This window comes from Nilaparvata lugens, chromosome 3, assembly GCF_014356525.2.
Source record: "Nilaparvata lugens isolate BPH chromosome 3, ASM1435652v1, whole genome shotgun sequence".
In the NCBI taxonomy this organism is placed as follows: domain Eukaryota; kingdom Metazoa; phylum Arthropoda; class Insecta; order Hemiptera; family Delphacidae; genus Nilaparvata; species Nilaparvata lugens.
The window spans coordinates 39,536,478-39,561,081 of record NC_052506.1 but is presented as its reverse complement, the minus strand read 5'-3'; the positions used below and the strand labels follow the sequence as shown (position 1 = coordinate 39,561,081).

At 32.8% G+C, this 24,604-nt stretch overlaps 1 protein-coding gene across 5 annotated transcripts in view; it reads left to right on the top strand.

Annotated features, from left to right (window-relative positions):
- Nucleotides 1-18,285, top strand: part of LOC111050374 (ras-related protein Rab-5B) — a 42,260-nt gene extending 23,975 nt beyond the window's left edge. For 3 of the 5 annotated variants that reach the window (XM_039423767.1, XM_039423769.1, XM_039423770.1), the window contains exons 5-6: nt 1,479-1,633; nt 14,642-18,285. In XM_039423767.1, the coding sequence (XP_039279701.1) occupies nt 1,479-1,612 (134 nt within the window). In that variant the 3' untranslated portion in view covers nt 1,613-1,633; nt 14,642-18,285. The remainder of the gene's footprint in view (nt 1-1,478; nt 1,634-14,641) is intronic. The other 2 variants (XM_039423768.1, XM_039423771.1) reach the window with 1 other exon arrangement.
- Nucleotides 18,286-24,604: the final 6,319 nt, after the last annotated feature.

The following is a 24,604-nucleotide window of genomic DNA, read 5'->3' as shown; positions in this document are numbered from 1 at the left end:
GAGATGATTGTACTCAATACAGAGTTTAAACTGATAATGTGCAAACGGAATTTTATTTTAAATGAAAAAAAATCCAGATTTGGTTTAAACTTTGACTTGAACTTATACTGTGCCCTTAAACAGCCCTTAGTAACCATATAATATCTAATGTTCTAACTATTCAAGGCTGACCACTAAAACACACAAACTGCATGCGGTAGAAAATGCATGATAAACATCCATGATACACAGTCGTCATACATTGTTGAGTCATCACAGCTGTGATCACAGCGAAACGCTTCGAGCAAAGTGCTTGGAAAAAATGTTTTGTTCATCATGCATGTTTTGTCGTCGGCGCGATAAAATCGGAGATAAGAATCCTAACCTCAAAAAAATTTACTCGAAACCTTTCGCTGTGATGACACAACAATGCATGACTTAATGTGTATCATGCATGTTCCATCGTTAGTGGAAAGCCTTATTATATTTCATCCAACTTAGTATTGATACGTCAATGTTCTGGATATTCCATCTCCCCAAAACAATATTAAATAGATATTACTTTGCTGGTGGTGCCTAAATAGTATGGTTTCCCTTTTTGTGTAGTTGAGAAGTTGATATTGTGGTAATTATTCATATTGAATGAAAAAGTCGAAATTGTCAAAAAACCACTGATTTATTGAGTTTATCAGAGATTGACAATGGTGTAATAATCGAAACCGGTCTTTTTATTATCAATAAATCAGTGGTTTTTTGACAATTTCTTAGTCTTTTTCATTCAATAGTATGGTTTCATTTTATTCCGGTTAGTTGATGTTCAATATTAAGAAATAGCTATTTGTGCAAATTGTAATCAAAAGCGATCATAGCTAAATGGGATGGAATTTGGACAAACGAAGCGTAGCTGAATTCGGCCATCCATCGAGTTTGACTAACTCCACTACTTATCCATTTGACTTTCTGAAAGCATCGGGAACTTGACGTTTTGAGATTTTGAGAAACTGTCACCCTCTCAAACAGCTCATTCGAGAACAACTGAAATGAGAGATTGAATGAATGTTACTCGATTCAAACATCAATTCAATTTTAGAAACGTTAGGTACTCTTGCAGTGATGTATTATGAATTATACTGTATGCTGAACTATTAATTTCAATTTTTCAAAACATTAGATGTATGCATGTTTTTATGATAACTATCCTTTTTTGGCTGAGGATGCTGCTTATGATATGTTCCCTAGGTTTGATCATGAATATTAAATATTGTGTAGAACAATATTCTTAGATTTACGTTGTGTTCTTTCAACTTTTAATCTATTATAATGTTATTATATATTTTATATAAGACTAATTTAACAATTTACCTATTAAATAGGAATATTCCCGGACATTGATATTGTGTAATGAAAATTAATTAAATAAATTTAATAATAAAAAAATATAGATTAAATCGTAGCTGTGTGAGTATTTGGGATGCTAATATTTGTTGTTTGGTTTGCAGCGAAGAAATTGCCGAAGAGCGAGCAGGGTGGGGCAGGCGGGGCGGGGGGCGGCGCCGGTGGGGCGGGGGGTCGCAGATTGGTGGGGGGAGACTCGGAAGGCCAGACAAAAGCGCCAGCCAGCTGCTGCAAGTGATCCCAACGCCAAACCAACTATGTACGTACTACCTATACCTATGCTATAATAGGCGCACAACCAGAAGGTCCCTGGCCGGTGGCTGCGTATAGATTCTCAAAATGGCAACCACGGACCATCTCCTTGTGCTCCTACTATATTCATATTCATTTTTTCAACAGATCAGAAACGTTACAGTATTGGAAAGAAAAACAGGAGAAAACTTATCTTCCTGAATTTAGTCCATTAAAGAATAAAGAATCTTTATGCAAAATTTCAAGTCAATCAATCCAGTAGTTTAGACGTAATGATGCGTCAACTACAATTTTCCTATCCCGTACATGTATAAACGAGCTCTTTCCATTATTATAGTATAGATGATGGATAGATGGATGATTTGTCAGTATCTTTGAATGAGAATAACTTTTGAACGGTTTAAGATATCGGTGCGGTTTTCACTATTCATTTTCTCTTGAAATTCTGTATCGAAATCATGTATCATATGACTACCTTCCAATTTAAAAACATGAAGTTGAATTCAAAATGACGGTTCCAAGATGGCGGACCAAAATTTTGATGCGACAGAAAATCACTTATTTTTATTCGAATAGGATCCCCAATCATATACCTATCATCTAATCTCCCTTTTGAAAGAAATGTTCAGCTGTTTCTATACAACAACTGGAAGCATGACAAATTGAAAACTTGACATAATGAAATCTTGAAGAATTTAAAATAGGCCTATAACCATCCTCGGTTGATTAAGAATCTATTTGCAAAATTTCAAATTAATCAGTTGAGTAGTTCAGTTGTGATGATGCGTCAAACATAATTTTCCTATTCCTTATGTGTATAAACTTGAGCCAGTTCTTTCCTGTATTATAGTATAGATAACTGAAGAAGACATAATACTTGAAAATCTCCCAGTATCATATTGATTTTTTTCAATACATCAATTTTAGTATAGTTTAGATCCTCCTCAATTGAATCAGGCATCTTTTTGTTTGCCCAATTCCAAATAAAATACCTACAGTATTCGTTTCACTCCGAATTTGTGTCTGATAGTACATTATAACTGAAGTATATAAATTATTACTAATTTTATTGTGTTCTATTTTCTTATGAATTTCAATGATACAGTATGAAAACTATGTCCATTTCATTTTTACTGGTGGCAAAATTTTACATTAAATAATTATTTGATGAAATCCAAGTTCAATTGTAATGAAAGCAAATTCCTTCAAAAAATAATTTATAATAATACGTTTTGAGGGAAAAAATTAAGAACATAAAAAAAGCATAAAAGAATCGGGATTCGATCCGAGAAACTGTCGCTCCGAAACCGAGTGCTCTACCACTAGAAAATGAATGTCTTATAACAACAACTTTATAACCTCCTTATAAAAATAGTTATTTGTATATCTAGAGTGAAAAGTACGACTTTTTCTCCCTGTGGGAAAAGTTTGAAGCCCGAGGCGAAGCCGAGGGCAACAATTTTCCTGAGGGAGAAAAAGTATTTTTCGCTCGTGATGTACACAACATTTTTCCTCCATCTTCATTTTTTATAGAAACTGCAAATAAAATCATTCTAATAACTTACGTATTGGTGACAATGTTTCCTAACAACATAACCTAAAATCTAAAACCTAAAAACCGGTCGTCTGATTGGCACTGCCGATTGCGCTATCTATCGGCAAAAGTTGTAACAATTATATCAGCTGGGCAGCTACCAAAAATGGCTGACTCCAGATCACGCGGTTCAGATTTGAATTGCAGATCAAGAATATTTGTTAGCTGGTATTTTGAATAGAATAAAATATTTTAAAAATTGTATAAATTTTTATTGTCTACTAATATTAAGAATATAATATCATACAAACATATACCGGTATTTCATGAGTGTTGATCAAATTTCTGGTTGTGGTATTGAATTCAGTTGACTCAATGACAGACACCTCTATTAGGCGTTCTCATCTGAGCTTAGACCTTCTAACCTATTACCATGCAAGTTTTTAAAATAGAGATGCCTCCCATGTTATTTAAATGGAGTCACTTTTCCTCCCTAGGGAGTTTTTCTGTTTTTTACTACCGAGAGCGAAAAAGTGACACTTTAGTATTATGTTCCAGGGAGTAAAGTTAGTACTTTAGACAGTAGGTGGAGGAAAACACTTTTTAGGCCTACAACAATGTATGCAGTTTGGAACTTCATGTAGCATGAATGAAATTTGAACATTAATTCTTTGAAACTATGTGCAAAATTTGGCGATTTAAATCTTTCCCGTTTTTCCAGTATGCAATTCACAAGAGTTGACATGTTTTGATGCGAACAAACGAACAAACACAGAATAAGAAGAATAACCCTATTCTCTCTTATTATATAGATGTCGATTAATTTCTTGCCTGAAAATATTTCTCGTGAGATCAGCTGATTGAATGCAATAGTTCAACAGCTGATGCATAATTTTCCCACACACGCACTCGCTATTCACTTCCATTATCGACAGGCGACGAAATTTTCAGCTATTTTTGCAAGGAAGAATTATCCTTCTAATGTCCTTCAGCTATCCTAGGGATGAGACCTAGTGCAATCAAACTTTTATTTCATAAACCTACTATGTTCCAAATTTCGTGAGAATCGTTAAAGCCGTTTTCAAGATCCGATGACATACAAACATATAAACATGTAATCAGACGTTGCTCGTTCAATAGTATAGGATTATTATTATTATTATTATTATTATTATTATATTATTATTATTATTATTATTATTTTATTCATCACATGATAAGTGAGTGTTTATTGCAATCGAAGTCGGTCTTTGGCAAGACTGTGGTGTATTACTAAACTGAAATGTTCAAAAACGATCTAAGAATAAATGCCGTGCTGAGAACAATTACTGCTTTTTCCATATTTTTCACTTTTTGATATTCCCATCTGAGAAAGATTTGCTGACACTTTTCTAGTTACAATTCAACCGTGGAGATAATGACAGGAACAATTGTGACCTTTACTTGCATCCAGACATCCTTGATCTCAGCAACTAAAGGAAGGTACTTGGAGACCTTTTCATTATAATACGGGTCCATGTTGTGGCTGCATGGTATGCCAACATCTATCAGTGTTGTTTCCTTGGGGTCGCATGAATTGGGAATATCTGGAACTCAAAATATCTTGCAGCTAGCCGGAATTGGAAATATATGGAACTCCGAATATGTTGACAGGCAACTCCGAATATCGTGCAGGCCGACGGAACTCAAAATATCTTGTCAGCTGGTGGAATTGGAAGTATGTGGAATTGGAAATATATCGAACTCACAATATTGATCGTTATTAGCGAGACTGTGTAGATGTGGGATGGAACAAATTTATCGCAAAATAAATGAAGGGTTCTATAGTTAACCTAAAATAAATTCATCAACACATCAACAGTCGTCAGGCTTGTTTGAAACAGATAACAGAGTTTTGAAAACTTGCATAATATGTACATGACTATTATTTTATAAACCAATATAATTTTAATATATAATGAGCTATGAATTACCCTAAGTGGGTAATTAGTCCATATCATTCCAGAAAATAAGTCAGACTTGAACCATTTCTCAATCACAGACACATTACCAGTACTCCCACTTTGGCACTGATATTTTGAGTTCCAGATATTTCCAATTCCGCCATCTGACAAACAAATAATTTGAGTTCCAGATACTCCCAATTCCGCCTAGCAACATATTTCGAGATCCGGCTATTTCCAATTCCGCTGTCTGACAAATATTCGGAGTTCCACCCAGCAACAGTTTTCAAGCATAGGACATTTAACATTGATATTTTGAGTTCCAGATATTTCCAATTCCGCGGCCCCTTTCCTTGGCTACCTTATTCATGAGGATGATATCTGGCCTATTATGAGCAATTGTTCTGTCTGTCAGCACTGATCGATCCCAGTACAACTTATGTGTCTCATTCTCTAAGACTGGGGATGACTTGTATGAGTAGTAGGGCAGCTTCTGATCAATGATTCTATTCTTCAAAGTGAGGTCCTGATGCAAGATCCCAGCTACTGCATTGTGGCGCTTTAAATAGTCAGTAGCTGCCAGTGATTGACATGCTGACATGATGTGCTGAATATGAATAATCTCAGGTGCCAAGCCACAACGCCTGCATGAATCACAAAAAATCACTAAAACTCCAGGCTGAGATAAGGCAAATGCATGTCTTCCATGAAGCTGCTTTGACTTCCATTGCTCCAGGATCTCACTCTCATGCTGTTTGTTGGTTTTCAAGTTCGCTCAGAGAGATTAAGTAGGGTGTACCCTCTATCAGTTTTTCTCACTGCTGCATACACGCCACCTTCTTTCTCCATGAAGTATGTCTTCATGCTTCAGATTTGTCTCTCACAACACCATTTTATGTCAATGAGCCCGCGCCCGCCTTTCTTTCTTGGCAATATGAGCCTCTCTATACAAGCCTTAGGATTATGAGCTCTGAACTTCAGTGAGGAGCACTCTTGTTGATCTCATAAGATCTTCCGAACCTCTAATCTAAATTCGAACTTTTCTGTTTTCAAATGTTTGGTCTAAAAATTGGAGTACAAAAGTGTATGGAACATAACCTACTTTTTGGACTACCGTATTATAGTGTATACATCAAAATTCGGGAAAGAAACAGTTTTGGGCTGTGCCTGTTGGTCCTTCCCCAATCAATTGAAATAATTGTGTTCTGTGTATCAATAAATAAATATCCTCTCCAAAAAAGAATTCGTCACCCGTCCTCCACCCCGACCCTATTGGGAACTCTGGTGTGGAAACTAACATTTGTGTACCAAAAAATCCAACAAAATGTTATAAGTTGAGCTTTCAGTAAGAAAATGTTCTGATATAAATAAGAAACCCGCCTCCCTGATCCCTCCATTGACTTCACATTCTCCATGAGACTTTGGAAATGCGCATCATAGGTTCAAAGGTGTTTGTTTACTTTCAATTTCTAGATCATAGTAACATTCTTAAAAATTGTTTCATGAGTTCCTTTACTCATACAAGAATGCAAATAAATGCTGGAAACCATGGACGAAGATTCTCTGAAAAGGGCGCCATGCCATTACATTAGCAGTGCAATGAAGTCAATTTATGACACTTGGCAACGTTGTTCTCCTATCTTTCTTTACTGCCATTATATCGTGGACTACACTATAGTGACTGACATTCTTCAAGAAATCAATAAACTATTTACTTATTTTAATATGTTTCATCAAATTTCTTATTGATTAATGTTTTAACATCTAATTGATGTTTCTATGAAATTTCAACGAATTATTTGGAATCTTACTAACATTGTGATGACATAAAATATTGGGTCCAATATGATGGACACACGGCCTGGGCCCAGATAAATGTAAACATAACCCAATCTTTTATTTTAAATTTGAGTTTAATTTGAATTATTTAGATACGGTAATTGAAATGTATTCCAATATCATTGAATTTGAATAATCAATCAGTATAGCAGGTTAAAACTTGAAGTCAATCATATTATTAATTTGGGGCTGAAAAGAATAAAGAAATTAGATACCCCTATATAAGTTACTTAATTTGATAATTTTTTACAAGATTTCAAAAATTGCGATAAATTGCTAATCGACTCGGCCACAATGGGCTGATGACATTAGAGGCGAAAAAGTAGGAACATGAAATTTCATTTCGCTGTCAGTGGCTGTTTTCATGGTACTACGATTGAATATTGATTGGTTTGTCTAAATATGCATTTATCAAAACAAAAGTGGCAGGAAGTTTATAATGGAAATGATCTCAACAAAAAGTATTCAAATTTTGTACAAACTCTGAATTACCTTTATAATGTCTGTTGTCCAATTAAAAAAGTTATAATAAGTGGAGGAAATATCAAGAATAAATGGATTAATGATGAGCTGCCTCTAGACGCTTCACACAAAGTAGAGACCATGCACACCAACAAGAGTATATTAGATTGAAGAAGTTTTATGCGAATAAAATTGGATAGGCTAAGCGTAAATTTACAGCAGATTCTTTACAGGAGTCCAACAATTTGAATCTTTCTGTCTGGAGGGTGATAAATGAAGAGAGGGGTGTGTTGAAACGGAGGAATGAGAACTGTTATATAGACGAAGTTGTAACAGAAGAGGGAACGGTTTTGAGAGGAGGCTTTGAAGTTTCCAACTATTTTAATAATTTTTTTCAGAAGGCTGGCATAAAGAATAATGTCTCTGTACAATTAAATGACAACATTATTTCTCTGACTCCTATGATGACAGAACAAGTATTGTGAATAAATTCATAGCTGCTCCTTTTACTAGAGAGAAGATGGATAAGATATTAAATAGTCTGAAAGGGAAAAAGTCAACTGGTCTGGATGGGAATATCTACTATGGTGTTGCAGTCTTGTAAAGAAAACTTATTAGATCCATTCACCCATTTGGTAAATGAATCTTTGAAGTACGGTGTATTCCCTGATAAATTAAAAGAATCAAAAGTAGTACCCATTCACAAAGGCAGTGAGGGAAACGTTGCAAATAATTTCAGTCCTATTACTTACTCTTGGGAATTCTATAGGTAAGGTTTTTGAGAAGTGTATGATGTTTCGCTTTGTTGAACATCTTGCTGAAAATCAAATTCTGGCCAAGGAGCAGCATGGGTTTCAGAAAGAAAGATCCACAAAGACGGCAATTGTATCCATTTTTGAGGATATAATTGATATGATGGATAAGGGTGAGAAAGCTGTTGGAATTTTTCTGGATCTAAGCAAAGCTTTCGATTGCGTTGACCATTCAATTTTGTTAAGGAAGCTGGAGTTGGTGGGTGTGAGAGATGTTGAACTGGAATGGTTCAGGTCCTATCTCCTGGATAGGTCTCAGTGTGTGGAAATAACAAGGGAAGAGAAAGGGAAGATAATTCATTACTTATCGGATAGAGTATCAGTGAAGGCTGGTGTACCACAGGGCTCTATACTTGGCCCTTTGTTGTTTTTGCTATATGTAAATGATGTGCCAAAAGTTATATCCCAGGGTAGAGTTTAAATGTATGCCGATGACACATCATACATTTGCAGCTCCCAGGATGCAAGTGTGTTGAAAATAGAATCTTTCTTGAACATTAATGTCATAGCCCAGTACCTCTCTCAACTCAAATTAGGAATTAATAAATCAAAATCCCATTTTTTACAATTTAAACATAGAATTAATTCCAGGATAGATCAACTTATTAATGTACAGATAAATGAAAAAAATGTTAACCAGCCTCATTTCGTGAAATTCCTAGGGTTTGCTCTGGATCAGCATCTCTCTTGGGATTTCTATACTGATCAGCTCTGTGGGAGGATTGCATCTGGAGTCTTTGCACTCCGACAAATAAGAAGATTGAATGATACCAAACTCACAATGGCAGTCTACCACTCACTCATAATGTCACACATCCGCTATGCCATTATTGTGTGGGGTGGGTCGTGCCAGAATTTGGAGAAGTTGTTCAAGCTCCAAAAAAAAGCTGTTAGAGCGATCAAAGGTATTATGCCTTTAGAGTCCTGTAGGAACAACTTTAAAGAATTATGCATACTAACCGTTCCCTCTATTTATATCTATGAGGTGATTATGCATGTTAGAAGAAAGACAATGACTAGAAATGCTGATTCGCATGGATACAATACTAGAAATAGAGGAGACTATGCTTCACTGTATCACAGAACAGCTCTTTTTGAGAAAAAACCTACATATATGGGCCTTAAATTTATTAGAAAGCTTCCTACTCACTTGAAAAATTGTGAAGATGTCGATGTTTTTGAGAAGGAATTAAAATTTTTTTGATGCTTGGAGTATTCTATACCACGGAAGAGTTTGTGTGTAGGAGGGTTCCTTTGTGTAATTTTTTTTCTTTTTTTGTAATACTGTATGTATTATAATTTTTTGACAATTCCTATACTCTGATTAGAGTCTCTGGGAAGCTTTAAAAACAAACAAACAAATATTTAGAAATCTTTTTTAAGCGCATGCGCGTTAAAACGGTAGCGCATGCGCCGTTAAAAATGTGCATTTTTTGCACATTTTTGTGTCGCTCTACAGTGTAAAGTGCAAAATGTGAATCACTTTCAATTTTTAACCGCTAGGATCGCGACATTCACATTCGATAAAATGCTAGATTCAAAAATGGCAACTTTCATCTTTCTGTTATTATTTAGACAAAGCTACAGAGATTAATCGGACATTAAAAGATTTGAAATTTCAAATGTGAATAGCCTTAAACATGTACCTATACCTTAAACATGTCTCCAAGCCCTTTTGGTAGTCCGAAATCTCAACTCATTACAGATTTTTCACATCAAGTACTCAAAGTTGATCAACATTTGAAAATTCACGATAATTTGAAAATTTCCCCAGTCTCCCCTAATTATCCGATATTTTCCAATTTTTGTATACCTATACCGTAATACTATCAAGTCAATCGATTTCATTTCTGGAAAAAAAATCAAAATTTCAAAATTTTCGGGCCCTAAATGGGGGGGGGGTGAAAGGGCAATTTCGAAATTTTATTCAATTCCGGGCATCTACTCGATGAAAAGAACCTATATACCAAGTTTCATAGAAATCTGTTGGATAGTTTTGTCATTAGCCCGTTTGAAATAAAAAAGTCCCAAAATTAGTAAAATGATCAAATACCCGCATATGGTATCTTCGTGAATTTATATCGTAGAAACTTCGTCTGGTCTTAAATGAAAGCGCTCAAAAATCTTGAAAAATCTGGTGTGGTACACTCACACAACTTTCCTTGCTCATTGAACTGTAAGCCCCATTCTTAAACGAGAATAATTCAGGGGAATAACATAATGACGATTGGTGACAACATATTTGAAACTACGATCAGACTTCTGTATATGTGTATATATAATTTATTATTGTTTTCAGAGTACTTTTTCCTTTGTGTAAATTGTGAAATTCGATGATTTTTTTAAAAGTCGTCAAAACAGCTGTTCTACAGATGAAATATCTCGTCTGTGTTCTTTTTATGAACTGCTCTACCTACCTAGCTCATGCACGAGAAGGAGGTTACAAAGTCCATTTCTCAAGGATGGGGTGGACCCCCCATTAGTTTCCCAGAAAGGAGACTCATGCCAGTTGATAGAGCTGATAACTATACAGGGTATGAATTTGAAAAAAAAATCGGTCAAGTCATTTTTGAGAAAATCGTGAAAAACATGTTTTTTTAGTAATTATCCGCCATTTTTCTCAAGAATATTACGGAGCTCCTGCAATTTTCCCAGAAATGAGACTCATGTCAGTTGATAGGACTTATTAATAGCTATCCATGGTATAAATTTGAACAAAATATTGATAGAGCTGTTTTCGAGAAAACCATGAAAAACATGTTTTTTTAGTGATTATCCGGCATTTTTCTCAAAAATATTATGAAGCTCCTGCAATTTTCCCAGAAATGAGACTCATGTCAGTTGATAGGACTTATAAATAGGTAGCTATCAATGGTATAAATTTGAAGAAAATCGTTAGATCCGTTTTCGAGAACCGTGAAAAACATGGTTTTTTAGTCATTATCCGACATTTTTTCCGCCATTTTGATTTCAATTTTATTGAATTTGTTATTGTCGAATTCTCATGGTATAAGGACCTTAAGTTTAAAATTTCAAGTCAATCGGTTGATTAGGACTGGAGTTATCGTGTTCACAGACATACACACACACACACACACACACACACACACACACACACACACACACACACACACACACACACACACACACACACACCAACACCCAAAAATCATGTTTTTGGACTCAGGGGACCTTGAAACGTATAGCAAATTTGAAATTAGGGTACCTTAATTTTTTTGGAAAGCCATACTTTCCTTACCTATGGTAATAGGGCAAGGAAAGTAAAAATAATGTCATTACAACATTTTACTACCTTCCGCGTAAATTGCGATGGCAGCATGCGAAAATCAATGGGAAGCTGGTTACAGAATATATATTGGCGTCGGACTTTTCAATGTTCTGACTTGCTTATATAATCAGGTGGGGGATAAATTACTAGCAGGTAACCCGTGCTTCGCAAGGGTCTATTTTAAAACTCAACAAACTGAAAACTTGACTTAATGAAATCTGGAAGAATTGAAAATAGGCCTGTAAGAATCCTCGGTTGATTAAGAATTGATATGCAACATTTCAAGTAAATCAGTCCGGTAGTTAAGACGTGATTATGTGTCAAACATAATTTTCCTATTCCGTACATGTATAAGCCAGTTCTTTCCTTTATTATAGTATAGACTATTATGTTGCTTTGATCTGTGATCTGTATAGATGTCTTGTATCATCTAATTGTGCGACTACACAAGCTGAACCGAACCTCGAACCGCGCAGCAAACCGTGCATTCCGCCGAACATCGCGCCTTTCAGCGAACATGAGCATATGTTTCATAAAGTTAAAAATCAGCTGTTAAACATTCGCCGAACCGTTCACCGTGCCGCTTGCCTCTGTTTTAACTGTTCTCCGTACCGTACTCGGAACGCTGAACTTTTCAGCCAATCAGAGTCCTCCATTACAATTCGCCGTGCAGTTCGCTCTACAATTAATCAACAATTTCATCAACTAACCATAAACTGACTTAAATAAATACTTCAATTTCCATGTATTTAATTGATAGAATTATATAAATCTACAGTGTAGGTCATATCTAAATTCACAAAGAGTTCGATTGTTGTTGGCAAGAAACATGTTATTCAACGCAGAAATCATTGTTATTCTAAAAGATAGGATAAGTTGAATAGTTTCTCTTTCAGGGGGAGTTTTGACAACCCACAAAACTCATTTTTCACGTGAAGAAATATCGAAAGGTGCATAGGACCTTATTTTTTTGTTCAGCTTGCCAAAATACCCCTCATTTCAATATTAAAATTTTCGACTGACTGTACAGTGAGTCAATCATTCTATCAGGGCTCGAATAATTTTGGGACTGTAAATTAGATAAAAATGGATGAGAATAATTTATTTATGTAAGAATATCAGCACCTTTATTCAAAGCCATATTAACTGCATGCGTATTCATATTGCCGATACAGCATTGATAAAACTGTATACGTTTATTGAGCACTTTGTCTCAAAAAACTGTTCTAGCTGAAAAATTAATAATCCATGCCACATGTAGGCCTATGCATTGCATCAGAAAAACGAAGTTTCAAAACTATGTTTTTTCTAAACAGATGTTTTTGAGATTATTTCTTTGATGCAGCAGTTTCACATTCACCATATTATTATACAGAGTTTGTGAAAATAAAAATATAATTATCAAAACAATACTATTATAATCTTAATAATAATAACAATATTATTATTAAAAATATTTATCAATACAATTATTATTAAAACAATATTATTGAGGTTAAGTTGAATCAGGTAGAAAGCAATAATAGAACAGCTGTTTTTTTTATCATATGATTTGAATGTGACATCGCCGTATGAAATCGTATGTCCCATAATTTGAACAAATTTGAACATTAATTATGAAAAATCTAGAAGGAAAATTGAAATTTGGACTTCGAGGTACACGAGATTGATATTTTTGAATCTATGTGCAAAATTTGGAGATCTAAATCATTTCCGTTTTTCCGGACCCTACTCTCTCTTATATAGATGCTTGTTTGCTTCTATGCTTTTGTACTCCGGAGCGAAGCTCGGTGCCCCGAAAAATTAATTTTAGATTTTTTGAATTTGACTTATGATGCATGATTTTGAATCTCCTTGACGATGCAAAAAGAATGAAGTGTAGTAAGTTACGATGAGATCCGAGCATTGTGTGAAAAGTTATAAGTGTTTGAAATTTTGATCCTTGAGGTGTCCTTATGCGCGCCTCACCACTAGTGAATACTGAAAGTGCATCTAACAGTTGATTCTCCTTGAACATAATCTCATAATTATTATATCATTGTGTGAAATATCACTGTGAGGACAATTTGAAGCTAAAAATTTGTTTTTTTTTACAATACAAGGAGCATTGTTGTCAGGTGTACCTGGAAATCGATATGAGATAAAAAAGAACATACCTGTCAAATTTCATGAAAATCTATTGCCGCGTTTCGCCGTAAATGCGGAACATAATAAACTTGAAGAGAAATGTAAAACCGTTGACTTGTATCTAAAGGTGCATTTTCGTTTGTGCGTAAATTTTCGCAGTCGACGACGACAAGCATTGTTGACATTCATATTGTCCAAATTTCAAGTGTGCTAGAACAGCTGATCAAATAACTTTTTATTATTTGTGTTTATTATTCAAGAATGAAAACATTTTTAGTAGTATCAACATATTGCCATTTAAAAGTATAAACTCAACCTCCCTCATTAAAACATAATTTAGCTTAATCTTTTAGGTTATTTAGACAATTTGAATCTACCCAATCTGATCCTCACCCTGTCGTGGTCGACGACGGCATTCACACACAAACGAAAACGCAGCTTTAGATCTTACTTCGCTCGGTCAATAATATCATGATTGATTCAATCAACTGGTTTTGAACAAAAACTTATAATTTTTTTATTTCACCGAGCTCTAAAGCAAAAAACGTACCAAGCATGCGTAGCGAGCTTAAACGTAATGCATATGCGCAGGAAGCGTAAAATAGATTATTGGTTACCTACCCAAATATCAGCTATTTTACGATGAGTTTTTATTTCGTAAAGAAGTAGTGTTTTACTGTGAGCAGTTTCTATTGTATTACTCAATTACTACATCGATTTCTCTACCATATTCCTATGATTTGACATAACGTTGGATTGGTAACATCAAGTTTTATTATTATAATTCCTGTAATTCTAAGCTCTTCGAATATGAATAAAATAGTTTTGATTACGGATAACGAAATTCCAATTTTTTAATCCAATAAAAGAATAATCTAAAAATTTAGTTTTGATCGATTTGAAAAAATAACTCTTGTATGTGCGCATGTTAGTAAATTAGTTAGTTATTTTTTATTTCGTATGTTATCGGTTTTTTATTATTGTTTTGTTCTCTGTTGTGTGTACCCAGCAGGTATGTACCGTGCGTAGCTAGGGGGGGATACACACATACTCAGCAAGAGAAAGAGCGTTGGTGAAGGAGGGTTCAAGATGGCTGCTAAGGATCTGCTGCTGCTGTTGCTGTCTCCTTTTAGTGACTGAACCGGAGCAAGGCTGCCAAATGATGTTGCAAGCAGGACTGTGCAATCACTCGTTCTCACTGAACAATTGTGTGTAGATGTTTTTAGTCTTGGACTACATAAATATATGATAACATAAAATACATCATATGCAAACAACAAAAAAATGTATGAATAAATGCAGCAGCGTTCCTCATTTGTGTAAAAAAGGAAAGACGATTGAGCGCTCACTTTTCAGATGTGTGATCTTCATCATCTTAATTGTGATTATTCTAATTATCATCTTTATCGTTATCATCTATAATCATCATCATCATCATCATCATCTTCATCATCATACACTGTAAATCGGTTTCCTACTTTCTATGATATTTGTTATACTTTCCAACTTCATAGAATATAATTTATATTCAATATTAATTGTTTTCTGAATTCCCGAGTAAATTTGTATGTGTGAGAAAATGTTTCTATAATAGATGCGTTTCGCAAGTTTTTGTGATTTTAAATTTATTTCGGAGGCTTGCAATAAAACTGTTCATTGCATCATGAATTAAACTGTTCATTCGTTACAAATTTAATATGAAATGCACAGATTTCTTGAAAAAGTTTTAGAGTGTTTGAGCCCTACTACCTTCCTATTGAATGCATTTTATTTTTATTTTCACCTTGATAAATTTATATAAATAATTATAATGTTGAAGAATTATAATGTTATAGTGTATTATAATACAATGAAAATATTTATATTTAGTATAATATATTATATACTTTATATTACTACAAACATTCGAATGGTATAGATGTTAGAATTTATTTACGTTTGTTTTTATTTTATATTTTTCAATATGAAATTTATTATCTTTTATGCTGAAACTTCTGTTCCTTGTCCCGGGTGTAAATAATCCTACAAAAAACACTAATTTTATAAACTAAATTGTTTAAAGTAATGTTCTTTTTCTTCTCAATAAAGTATATTCTATAAGAGTTTTTCAGTCTAGTGATGATATTTCCTTTCTACTTGGTGTTAAAGTGAGACAAAAGCTATTGAATCTTTGTGAAGGGTTATTATTTGGGCTCTTATGCTGGTTAACTAATGTATAAGTTACTTTTTTACAAGTATTCACTTCAAATTTTACAATCTGTAGTTGAAAATTTGAAGTTTCAATATTGATCATTTTGATACCAGATTGACATTTGTAATCCGGTTCCCAAGGCTTCATTTATATAAAAATATTTGTAGTTTGGCATTAATTGAATGATCTGATATGAAATAATGAGGATTCCTATGATTATCGCTAGGCTTTAAATACTCAGCTAGAATATCAACATTGTAATTTTCAAATATCAATCTTTCTCCGCCGTACAGTAGGCCTACTGAATGTGGAAGGAGTATCTTGCTGATGTTATTAATTTCATTTTGAGATTTGATCCCATTTTTCCAGAAAGACCACTATTTTTATTGATGTTGTTTAAAATATCTCTAGTTTGACCAGCGTAGTTAGATGAACAGAGAATTTAGCATAACAACTTGTTTTTGTTCATCTGAACAAAATGTTAGATTTAATTTATTATACTTTTTTATTTAAATTAGCGATTTAGTTATTTGCTGCATAGGAAGTTCTTTGCTATTGGAAGGCTAAATAATGTTCAAATAGATTTCAAGGTATCTGAAGCATACTGTTACCCGTATTTTTTTTTGAGTGAGCTCTTTCTCCTTCAATTAAGTTCATTGGTCAAAAGTGTTTTTATTTTGAATCTTTTCGAATAAAATGCATGTTGAACAATTACATTCCAAAATTAATGTTGATATTAAATCGTTTTTGCTGACAAAATTCTATGATTACAATATAATATACAATGATCAAATTTCTGATCCGTAATTCTAAAATGAATGCAACATTCTAAAATATTGTCATAAACCTAATCCTAAACTCAAGCGTATTACATTGATACCATCAGCGTACGACATGTAGGACTGGTACTGGAAGTCATTTCCTTTTATTAAATCAAAATCACAGTATAACTACGATTGTAGTCTCTATATTATCAATATCTCTATAGTGGAACCAAAACAATTTTTTATTAAATCAAAATCACAGTATGACTATAATTGTAGTTTATGTATTCCAATATCTCTATAGTGGAACTAAAACAGATAAAGCTTTATCCTTTTTCAACAACACACCGTTGCCAAATTATTTGTGGACAAAAAAGAAATATAATGAACTTCAATATACATATTGTATACCTTTCTGATATAATCAGAAGGTGGTTTTCATAGATCATTACTGAACAGTAGTTCCACTCAAGCAATTTAGAATAATATTTTTGATTTTCTTAGAAAGAATTTACATTGCCATTAGATAGAAAATCATTCCTCCTATTCGGTAGGCGTAGGTACCGTACATTTGAAAAAATGTATAATTTGTCTCATTTAGAGGTACCTCTAAACCTAAACTGATATCTGATTAATGAGTTTAGATTTCAACATTTCATTAATTCAGGGTACCGGTATGAAAACAGAAATCTGTGCATTGATCAATTATGTTTATGATTTCAACTGAGATTGTAAAAGCCCAGCAAATTTGTGCAGTCATCAGTTCATATTACCATTTCATTGAAATAAATATATCGTCGTTTTTATATTCAAGAAAAAATAAAATTTCGTCAATAGTATTCCATATAGTAACCTAATTTTATATTTCTTCCAATTTATAATATTCTTTAAACCCATAATTAGATAATTTTTATGATTTTGTAAAAAATATTATCCCATGATAGATGCACATCAGGATTGATTATTTAGTGTGAGGATGGGAAATCGCCCCCATTAGTCTTGTTAAACTTGCTTATTATCAGCTTTTCATTTAGATGCATATATTATTTCAATTATTCTATTATAATGTAAATCTCCAATTTTTGTATAAAATGAACCGTTGTATTGATATCATGAAACTGTACAGTTAGATGTCTATCAAAATTTGTGTATAAAGATATCTAGATGAAAAGAAATTAGATATAATTACATTCATACTAAAATATTTATCAATATACTATAATTGAATATAAATTAATTTAAAATTTTTATGGTTTTCAAAAATCAACCTCCATTATTTGAGTTTTTATACTGTACCAACAATGCCTACTCAACAATGATACAGATAGCCTACTAGAGGCTCATTTGAATACCTAGTTTTTTTTTTAGATTTGATTACGGTATCAACTTTACGTGAACATTCAGGCTGTGATTCAGTTTAATTGATTGAAAAAAATAACAGAATTTCTAAAATTTGGATTGATATGGTACTGCCCATCCTTATTATACTTATATTCAACAAGGGCAGAAATGAATTGAATCTGAAAGTTTTTTGATTGTACTTGATTCATAAACATTCGACATGTTTTCACCCTTATCAATAAATGCTAATACAGCTAATTTTATCCTCTGCAATTTGCACTTACATAAATTTATATTTCTAGGTGAATCGTGTACAGAAAATATTATTGATTAATAAAGACCAAGCTATTTGTTTTATGTCTCGTTGATTTAATATTTAAAGTACCCAAAAGCTTATCCATTGAATTTGATAATTTGTTAATACCCTGTCATGATTATTCTGTTTAACCTGTCATAATTACTGTATAATAGGGTTTATCTTTATGCAACTCTAAAGTGGCCTTTCTGTATGAGTAGGCTACGTGATAAAAATAATTGTTGGCCTTATTTGTATTACATTACCGGTATTTTATGTTTGTAAGAATTTCAATTCAAAAGATATGTTAGTTATAGATTATTTCATTCGTTACAGAATAACTGATATGATTACTGCCAGGTAATCACGGTAATAAATAATACACATAAGAAATTTTCAATTCTTACCAGACCCGTTGGCTGAACTACAACAAAACATAGTAGTTCAGCTTTCGCATATTTAGGCCTTTATCATAGAGTAAAGATTTTTGTGTTATTTTCTTTTAAATTATGACAAGTCATTTCTTACGCTTCCACATGCTGGCCCATAAAGCATAAGCTTATTATTATAGAGTAAAGATACCTAGATTTGTCTCTGCCTATATGTAGCGCATGATAAGATTGAAATGAATTATTTTTTCGCCACACTTGGATTTAATGAGCTGGTTTACGTGCGTCATATGGAGGCCGAAAGTGATTGTTTTCCGACCAGGCCGGTAAAACTTTACGGCCCTAGGGCTGTAAAATGACCTTGAATAACAGCTGATCGTGTCCGATCTCACAAAAATCATAGAGATAATCTCATAACGACTGTAATAATCTATATAATTATGTATCGTGAATCGCGGTATCATGTCTATAATATATTTTATGAATTACTGTTTCATAATTTAATATTTATTATTGTGTTTTTGATATCAAACAATAGAATACGATGATATCTCCATAGCCTCAACAATATAATGTTGGCTGCATTGTCCATTGTCAGAAAGGTACGTATCGCAAGTATTTAAAAGTGAAGAATCGAATTTGAAATCAAAGTACAATAATTGTATCAATATTTAAAAGTGAGGTAGAGTAATAATTGTTTCTTTTTTATTATCGAATTCCACTTCTTAATGCAATACAATCAACAATAATAATAGGAAAATACAGCAGAGATCTAAAGTTTAAGGTAAGCCTACTGGTGAAACTCAGCCTTGACTGAAAAATTCCTAGTAATTTTTCCGTAATTCATTATTAAAACTTTTAGATAATTTTTCTTCAATATCAAACCATATAGAGAAAACATTAGGCCCACTCAAGATTGAATCTTCGAATGTTTTCTCTATGATTTAACTATTTTCAGAGCAATATTTTGTTGTGAAAATGCCAGCAAACCAGCTTTAAGTTTGCCGCTATACACTATATTATAGTAGCCTACATACGTTACCTGACTTACAGGCCTCTCTATTCTCATCAAGAATATGCAATGGCCGAGAGCGTAAAGGCGTAATACATCAGAACTCAAAGCTCAGTGAATTACAAACATGATCTAGGTTCGAACCTCGGTCAGTGACATTTTTTTTGTCGATGAATTTCGACTTTTATTAGCTATTTTTTATATTAGTTACCGTAATTTAAATTTCAATCAATTTTTTAGATATATTTTGAGACAAAACTGTGAAATATGCAATTATATTAATTTTTTAATCACATTATTTCAAAATAGTAATGAAAATTCTATTCATCCATCTATCCATGAGATATTGCACCAGGCGCAAAGCGCGAGCTATAAAAATTCAAACAATTATTCGAAATATTAATAGTATAAAAATATTGTCACTATTGTAAATTATTAATTAGTAATATTGAAATTAATTGACAGTGAAAGTTGTCATAACCAAGATTCAAACTATCAAAATAGGCTGTTTGAATTTTATTTATTTTTTAATTTCTTATATATTGGGAAGTTTTTTTTTGGTGTGGCGAAAAATAGTGTTCGAACCATGGGCAAAAATGTATTTCCGGCTCTCAATCTTTTCTAGTCCTCGGCCTACGGCCTCGGACTTAAAAACCGATTTCGAGCCGGAAATATCTCATTTTCGGCCCTAGGTGCGAAATATACTATTTCGCCCCACTTGGATGTAATGAGCTGGTTTACGTGTGTCATATGGAGGCCGAAAATGATTGTTTTCGCCAAACTGCACAGGAAGCAGCTGTTTTCCAGTCCCTACCTTAGACCATTTATAGAATAGACACGCTGGGAAGCCTAGCCTCTGAAGCCAACATCTAACTGCCAAATCCGCCCATCTTGACGTCACAACCAAGCTAACAACAATGTAAGTTAAACACCACAACATTGATATATATAGTTAGATGACTAAGCTATACCTTCAAGCGTTTGGAAGCATGATGCTGCCTCCTTCATTTCTCGTCGCCATCGAATATCGGGCAAGAAGTCAGGCACCCAGACAGACTTATATGGGAAAACATCGACTTTCATTGCGTTATATCTTTCGACATAGGTACTTGATGGATTTCAATATAATTTTTTTTTCAACTTTTCGTCATTTCCATTACCATATGATACAATGATTTGTTCATTGAACATTATTTTTAACTCAACCAAACATCTAATTTAGTGAACCCACCTCACTATAGATTTTGATCCATTCTATTAGCAAATGAATCTCATTTTTACAATATTTCCCTATTACCATGTATTTAGGATATGGAAAATAAAACATTAATTTATTATAGATTGCTAATATTACCGTATATTTTATTAGATGGCAAATAATAAATTAACTGTTATGACAATATTTCGTGAAACTATTTCCATTCATTTTGCAACTTAAGTATAGGTACCTAACTATACTCTATTCTCCTATATTTAATATAAGATAATAAATAACTACATATTATAAGAACGGGAAAAATAAAACAAAAATTATAGATCGCTAATATTACCGTATATTTTATTAGATGGCAAATAATAATAAATTAACCATTATCACAATATTTCATGAAACTGTTTCTCATTCGTTTTGCAACTTAAGTATAGGTACCTAACACTATACTCTATACTACTATATTTAATACAAGATAATAAATAACTACATATTATAAGAACGGGAAAAATAAAACAATAGCAATAATGAAGAATTTATAGACAATTTTAGCAAATAATATTTTTTATAATACAAATTTAGCATACAATATTTTCATAGTTCACAAAATATTACAATATAAGACAAATTAATGGAATGGAATATGGATATGGAATATTGGATCTATGGAAATAAAATATTTATTATAATATTACCGAAACTTATATTTTATTACTTGGCAAATAATGATAATGAATCAACCTAAGCACAATATTCCTTGAAACGATCATTTGGCACTAGGCTTAGCCTGCTTGAAACATGACCGATGAAAATATAAAAATACTTATGTATGAAAAGAAATATTTTTATCTGGCGCATGCAGATTCGTTCATCCATAAGCACTGCATGAAACTACCATACTTTGAATATTTTTTTTTGCTTCAATAAAAAAATATTATCATTTGAAACAGGCTCTTTTTCTACACAGCGAATACAAATACCCGACTTCTTGCCCGAAATTTCTACACTAGCGCAGTGGCATCATAGCGGACTTCGCTCTTCTTAATCTTATTCTCTATATCAATGCACCACAAACACCTACACAACACAGAGAAGAGGACAGAGAACTCATCTAATGTTGCGCTTAATGGGTGACCAGCAGTGTTGAGTGGGTGTGGAGGGGGGTAAAATGGGTGACTAACAGTTAGTTCTTCAACTCGCTACGAGAGATCAGTACCATCGACAGGCCTTCCCCGCTAATTCAGAAATCCCCCTCCAACAGTTGTAGTACTCTGTCACCTACTCTCCTTGCTCCGCTATTGTCATTCCACATCCACATTCAACAAAATAAAAACAAGTCACGATTGGCAATTATCCAATATTACTAGTAGATGATCGGCTTGCTCTGCTCTGCTCTGCTGTCTTTTCAATTTTATGAAGCGCATACACGCACACATGCACACACCATACAGTGAATCACACACTAGTACAGTAACTTCTCAGAGAGGAGAAAGGAAAATATATTTTCTGTGTGATACTACAGTACTCCATAATTTCCCTCTCAGTATCATCTCATGCTGCTGATATCAACATAAAAGCTGTTGTTCCTTTTCCAATATAATTCATAATAAGTTTGGAATTATTTTATTTCTATGATTATGCATAAATAAATAAATAAACGAGTCAATTCTATTACACATTGGCAAATAATCTGATAATGAGATCCTTCAAGATTAATTTTTATCAATGATTAAATTGAGGCTCCATCAATTATTGTTATACTTTTTTTCAATTCAAAGTGAAACTTCAAATCAAATAATTTATCATTAAATCACCATACCATCTATTCATATGATTAGTCTATTAATAAAAATTGAAGTCAAATAAAATTATTCTTTATATCTTCTGGATTGATTGTAACTTACTGGAAACTGGGTATACAGAAAAAAATATTTCATGCTTTTTTCTATTTGACTACTTGCTAGACAGCCATATTTATTTCTGAGTACAAAATTCATAAACTCAAATAATGAATAGATCACGAAGAAAACAGAAACCTCCATAATTTATTTCCTTTCAATAATGTTTTATAGAAAAGAAATATAAAGTAATAAATTTGTTGACAGTGTGTGACATAATATATCCCAGAATGACAATTCAATGGAATTGATGAATGCAAATTATATAAAAATCTGCATAATAAATAATTTACACATTCTATGAAACTTATTTAGTAATAGGCTATATCAAATAATAAATAGTCTATTATTTTTGCATTTATTATAACCCACTATTAGCTATCACTATATGAAAAATTACTAATAACTACTGATACTATTCTAATTCTAGCATATTTTGATAATATACGGTTAAAAGAATTTATCTTTTTTCTATCTGTATGAACTTGTGACCCCCGTGGTTCAGAGAACTCGCTCAAGAACTGTTTTGCATTGTAATCTTTGAAACCCTCAACTTTTGATTATACAGAGTTTATGAAAATTACTAAAGCTGCTAAATATTTCTCTTACAATAATAATCTGACAGCAGTTTCCATTGGGAATGTTATTTGAAATGAAAAATTACTCTAAAAATATTACTCTGTCGCTTCAACATCTTTGACACTCATATGGATCCAAAATCATTTTTTTAAATGTTTGATACATGATTTCGATACATAGTTCCAAGAGAAAATAAATAGCCAAAACCGCAAATTGATAATGATATCAACCCGTATCATTTTGTTGATACAAAAGTTGTAAAGTATAATGAACCAGCTAAAATCATATTATGTCAGTGTGTGTGATTGCTCCCAAATCAACGTTAGTAGACAGTCTACTAACTTTGCTCCCAAATAACCTCAAATGATGTTACGAATGAATGAATGGAAAAACTGTAGTAATTGCATGCAAAGAATTCTTCAGCTGACCAAATGATAGATCATAACAATTTTTTTTTAATGCACTTTCAATGTTATTTTTATATCCTGAAAAAGGACGAAAGAGTGAGTCAATTTGTTGTCCAACAAACTTGACCTGTAAAAGGGTTCGGAGAATACGTGTTCATAATTTGAGAAGATTGATCTATTCTTTCTAAAGTTATTGTAGAATATACAAACAGACGGACAACGACTTTGTCCTTCAGTAAGTCAAAAGTAAAAACTCATGCTAGTTCAATAATCATTCTATACAAAACCACTATAAATGAACAAAATATATTTACTAAGCTTAATTTATCATGAATACCAATAGAATATATGAGCCCAAAGTTAAACAATAATATTCAACATTCCATAATAACATCTATATTCACAACCAGAATAGAAAATACTTCGAAATTCATCAGTCCTTTAATGTTACGAAAAGCAATACTATGAAAATGGAAATACAGTCGAACCTCTGTATAACGAAGTCGATTATCCCGAGAAAAAATTCGCTGCTGAAAGGTATTCGTTATTGAGAGGTTCTGTCAAGAAAACTGCCACGATCCTATGGATCTTATAATATTGTATCACGGCAGTAAATAAATGAATATAGTACATAAAACATATCATCGCGAACGTAGGTAGGGTACCTATTAGGCCAATATTAATATAAAAAATTAAAAATTTATGCTGTTGAAAAAACATGTTTTTTAATATTTGTAGAATCTAATAAGTAAACTCACCAATTTATTTCCAGAAAGCTTGATTTGTACTATTAGTAGATCTTAATCAAAGTACATACTCTGTAGCAATATTTTTCAACTTTTTACACTACTATTAGATGTAACGCAAAATATGGTTATTTTGTCAA